This window comes from Pteropus alecto, unplaced genomic scaffold (assembly GCF_000325575.1).
Source record: "Pteropus alecto unplaced genomic scaffold, ASM32557v1 scaffold177, whole genome shotgun sequence".
Classification (NCBI taxonomy): Eukaryota; Metazoa; Chordata; class Mammalia; order Chiroptera; family Pteropodidae; genus Pteropus; species Pteropus alecto.
The window spans coordinates 658,738-663,824 of NW_006442207.1; the positions used below are offsets into that span (position 1 = coordinate 658,738).

The 5,087-nt window shown below is 35.5% G+C and overlaps 1 protein-coding gene across 1 annotated transcript in view; it reads left to right on the forward strand.

Annotated features, from left to right (window-relative positions):
- EIF3A (eukaryotic translation initiation factor 3 subunit A) overlaps positions 1–5,087 on the forward strand; it is a 31,857-nt gene that overhangs the window by 8,991 nt on the left and 17,779 nt on the right. The window contains 3 exon segments of the mRNA XM_006920822.3: positions 1,069–1,277; positions 2,156–2,188; positions 2,796–2,940. Of these exon segments, the coding sequence (XP_006920884.1) occupies positions 1,069–1,277; positions 2,156–2,188; positions 2,796–2,940 (387 nt within the window).

Below are 5,087 nucleotides of genomic sequence, written 5' to 3' on the forward strand. Positions count from 1 at the left end.
AATCTCTTTTGGAACCAGGTTTTTTCCATGTGTAATAGCTTATTCTTAGTGCTGCTCAAAGTATGGTTCAGTGCCTGGTGCCAGTCTGTGAACTCTTCACTGGTCTGATTAAAGACAAAGTTGTTTTCTTTATAGCAATTTCATGGTAATTTTGTGTCTCGTTACTCTCATTAAAAAAAAAAACAACAACAAAAAAAACAGCTTGTCTTTCCATTTTGTTTTTGTAGTCATTTTGTATTTTAAAATGTATTGGTAACAAGTTGGGAATTAAAAACACAAACTTGTCTTCTAGTGGAGATAGTGGAGAAGCACTGCACTAGATTGTCTCCTAGGTTTCTTAGTGCTGCTTGGGCTTAGTAAGCACACGTACTGGGTGTCCTATGTTGTAGATCTCATTTATGTTGGGAATCTGGTCCTCTACTTGGCCTTTTTACTCTTAAGAATTCTGCAAAGACATTTTCACAGAATTTTGTAGTCATAGTTTGAAGCTCTTATATATTTGACACCCCCCCAACCTAATTGAAATTACAGAGGAAGAAACTAAAAAATTGGTAGTTTTTCAGCCAAATGAAAATGTGATTTGATTTCCCCCTCCCTTCTAATAATAGCTTCCTTCTTTATAGGAACACCCTTAAAAAAATAACTACCTGATAAATTAAACAGGAAAAAATAAGTTTTCTAGAAGACAAGTAAACATGCTCATTATAGAAAAAACGGATAAATAAAAGGAAGCAACTATTCATATGTTATAACTTGGAAATAACTTTTATATTGTGTTTTATGTCCATTCAGATTTTCTATATATTCCCCCAAATGGTATGATAATCACATTAAAAAAAAAAAAAAAAGCCTGCTCTGTCTACTTTAAGAAGTTTAAGGATTTTTGTAATTGTGGCAGTTTTCAGAAACTTATCAGATAATTAAGTTATAGATGAATGAAAACCACACATGTAGGCTTTTTATTTGCCTCTTTTATTAAGTGTGCTTTAAGTTGCGTAAAGAGATTTGAATTAGACTTTTTTGTTTGTTTAGAATTCAGTGTAACTAATTTATACCACTTAATTTTAGGAAGCATTCAAAGCTGTGGAAGACATTCATGGGCTATTCTCTTTGTCTAAAAAACCACCCAAACCTCAGTTGATGGCAAATTACTATAACAAAGTCTCAACTGTGTTTTGGAAATCGGGAAATGCTCTTTTTCATGCATCTACACTCCATCGTCTTTACCATCTATCTAGAGAAATGAGAAAGAATCTTACACAAGAAGAGATGCAAAGGTAAGAATGTTATAGTTGGAAAGAATTGAAATTATGAAACAAATATCTTCTATTAAATGGCAAGGTACTACGCTAGATTAGAGTTTCTCCCCCTCTGCACTATTGACATTTGGGGTTGGATAACGCTTTGTTGTGGGGACCGTGCATTTAGGATGTTTAGCAGCGTCCCTAGTCTCTAGCCCTTGGATTCCAGTAGCAGTTCCTCCAGTTTGTCTACCAGAAATGTCTCTGGATGTTGTTCTTCTTGGGCAGTATTCTTGGTCTTCAGTAGCCGTATTTTTGTGTAATAACCAACTCTACCAAAAGCCCAATTGAGAAAGATGGAATATTAGGAAAGATCGTTTTAAGGTATAAGCTTTCTCTCCACATACAGGTATTTAGAATCTCTTCTTAGAACAAACTAAACACCTAAAAAAGTAAATACTCCCATCAAGTTAACTTTTCTGATTCTAAAATGTTAACTGTAGCATATTTGGGGGTACATATATAGATGAATATGAAAAAGGGTCTATAGCCTAATAATCTAAGACGCTTTTTTTTTTTAACATTACATATAGCCTATTTTCCTTAAGATATTTTTAAATTATTTTTAAAAAAACATTTCAGTTGGACTTAGGCGACTCGCATAGTGTTCTTTTTTTCTTATTGGCAGACCATGTTATTTTGGCCTCTAGTAGAATTATGTACACCAAATTGTTTTCCCTTTTGGCTTTACAGCAATACATAGAACTGACTAAAAGAATTTTTCTGGTATATTTTTTTGAAACTCTTGGGGACAGTGTTCATTATGTCATTCACTGTCCCTTATGTAACCCACGTCTGAGATAAGGAAAAACTTGGTTTCCTTTAAGGTGCTTCTATACCCTCTCTTTAGAGAGGACTGTAATAAGCATTAGGCTACTTAGCTCTATGTACTTCATTTCGCTTAATCTTCACAGCAGCCTTGTGACTCAAAATTCAGTGTGTTGCCTCAGGTTTCAGTCTTGGAAATGGTAAAGCTGAGATTCCAACCCTTGATTCGGGTTGCAGAGCCCACAGTCCTTAGTGTCCAACGGTGCTCTGAATTCACCCCAACTTTCCTCATGTGTTTTAAGGAAGCTAAAATTTAGCTTTTGCTCCCACCTCTTAATTGTGTTCCCTTATGGTCCTTATAATTTTTCCCTTTCTTTTCCTTAGTTTTTAAAGCTGTCTTGTTTTTATAAGGAAGTATGGGGTATGCAAATATGTCTGTCTTGCCATTTAACCTAGTCTTTTTCTGTAGCTAAAAATCATTCACAGTAGTAAGTGGGTGGATGAAGTTCTCATTGTCCAGGTATTTGTTTTAGCGCAGTCCATTTTTAAAAAAATTAATTTCATGCTTCAGTGAACATTTGTGAATGTTTCACCATGGTGGTGTACATAGGCTGTCACTGGCATATCGTACCAGATGATTAAAGAGTTATGTGTTTCTGCTTATCAAGTAACATTTACAAATTTAACATATTTGTAATTTTGTTCTCCAGAATGTCACTTTGTAAGTTATATAATTCCTATTACCCCTGAGCGTACTGATATTGCTCGACTTCTGGATATGGACGGCATTATAGTTGAAAAACAGCGACGCCTTGCAACGCTGCTAGGTCTTCAAGCCCCACCAACACGAATTGGACTTATTAACGATATGGTTGGTATAAGTTTGAGCATTCTTATAGATTTGAACAGAAAACTTTATGGTCAGGTTTTATAATTCATGATTAAATACTGGGAATTCTGATTCGTTGCTGGGGATTCTGATGCGTGGACAGGTTTGAGAACTGCTGATGTAACTCTCCACTGTTCAGTTGAGGTGATTAATCTCTAGTTAAATTTGATGTAGCAGATGAGACTTGGACTAGCTCTGAGGAATCGTATGGACCACGCAGAAGAATAATGCTGGGCAAGAAGGTTCATGGCTTATTTTAGGGAGCTGTAGGAAATCTAATCAAGCTGACATGTTGGAAATACAAGAGTGAGTCTAAGAAAGAATGTGAAGTAGATTAGGTCTGATTGTGGACAACTGAAATATTTTCAACTTTTTTCTCTCGTTACTAAAAGTGGTTCTTAATCAGGGCTGTGCACTGAAATTGTGTGTGAGGTACTTTTTGAAGTGCAGATTTCTAGGTTTTCTCTTCTATATAAACTAAATCAATTTCAGAATATGGAGCTTAGGATTTGTGTATCTTTACAGTGTTTTACATTCTTCTCTCACAGCAGAAATTTATCCTGTGAGTGCCTATTATATGCCAGGCAAGTGATACTTAAATGGAATTTGTATCCCAGAGGAGTTTAGATTTTAGGGATTCCGATTGACAGTAGTGTGACTTAGTGGTTATTGTGGTACACCTCTGGCAAATTACTTTGGGACGAGAAAAAAAGAGGGACAAGTGCTTGAGGAATGGCCTTAACTTTCCTGACAGAATTGGTCAATTTAGGTAGGACCTATAATAATTCCCCCTTATCCATGGGGGATACATTTATAAATTAGGCACAATAAGAAGTTGATAATAACTAAAAATCAAATTGAACAGTTATAACAATATTTTGTAATAAAAGTTAAGTGAATGTGCTTTCTCAAAATATTATATTATACTCACCTTTTCACTTAAAGCACTTTTCATCTTCCTTCTTTAGCATATCCGAATTGTCAGTATCTCTACTCTTGCTCTTTGTGGCCATTATTAAGTAAAATAAGGGTTACTTGAACACAACCATTGTGGTGGTGTTGATATGATAACCCAGATGGTGATACCGCTTAGGCGTGCTGGACAGAGGGATGATGAACGTCCTGAGTGGGATGGAACAGGACTGTGTGAGATTTTCTCACACTACTCAGAGTTGCACACAATTTACAATTTACAAACTACTTACTTCAGGAATTTTCCATTTAATATTTATAGACCGCAGGTAACTGCAGAAAGTAAAACTGCAGATAGGGGTGTTACTGTCATAAGTTCTCTATAGCAGCAGTTTTCTCTTACAACGTATTTCTGTTATAGTAGTATGGCAAATTTTCTTTGTAGTCAAATTTTAAAAATAACTTAATCTATAAAACAGTATTTCTGTGTCTTTACTTCCATGTTTCATTGTGCTGACACTGCTCACAGAAATCAGCTTTGTGTTGTGGCAAGTTTTTATGGGACTGATTTAGGATTAAATGTAACAAAACAATAGCATTGTTTTTAGGAAGGGGTTTTATTAGCAAATATGTTTTAAATTTTGTTTTTGTTTTTAATACTGAAAAAGTGTGTCAAATGGATGTATAAGCCATATCTCTTAAACCTGTGTCTGTGAACAGGTTATTAAAAATGGGTCTGTTATGTACTGATTCAGGGAGTTAGTGTTGGAGGGCCTTGAGCCAGCTGTAGGAACATCCAAGTTTGGGTCCTCATCGTGCCCATAGATAAGTGTAGATGTTTATAAAAGAAGGTACTGGTTTGTGTCAGGTGAATAGATGAGCTGACTGCCAAGAGGCATGTATAAAATCTTGGTGAGTTTACTGTACATTTAAGGTTCAGATCTGAGCTTTGGGCTCAAGTTGCTGAATTTGTAAGCACCTAAAAAACGATTCCATTATCTCAGGAACGGACTCAGATTAATTTAGTTCATAAAAGACTGATTGTTAGATCAGAAAGCCAATTATTAATTTTAGTGAGAAATATACTTTATTAGGTTAGGATAGCCTGTCTTAGCACATTCCCTCAGCATATTCTTGGCACTTATGAGGGAAGTATCCAGATGTTGTGGGACATGTGTCATGTACCGTTTTGTGTTGGCATTAGACTAGGGTGCTCC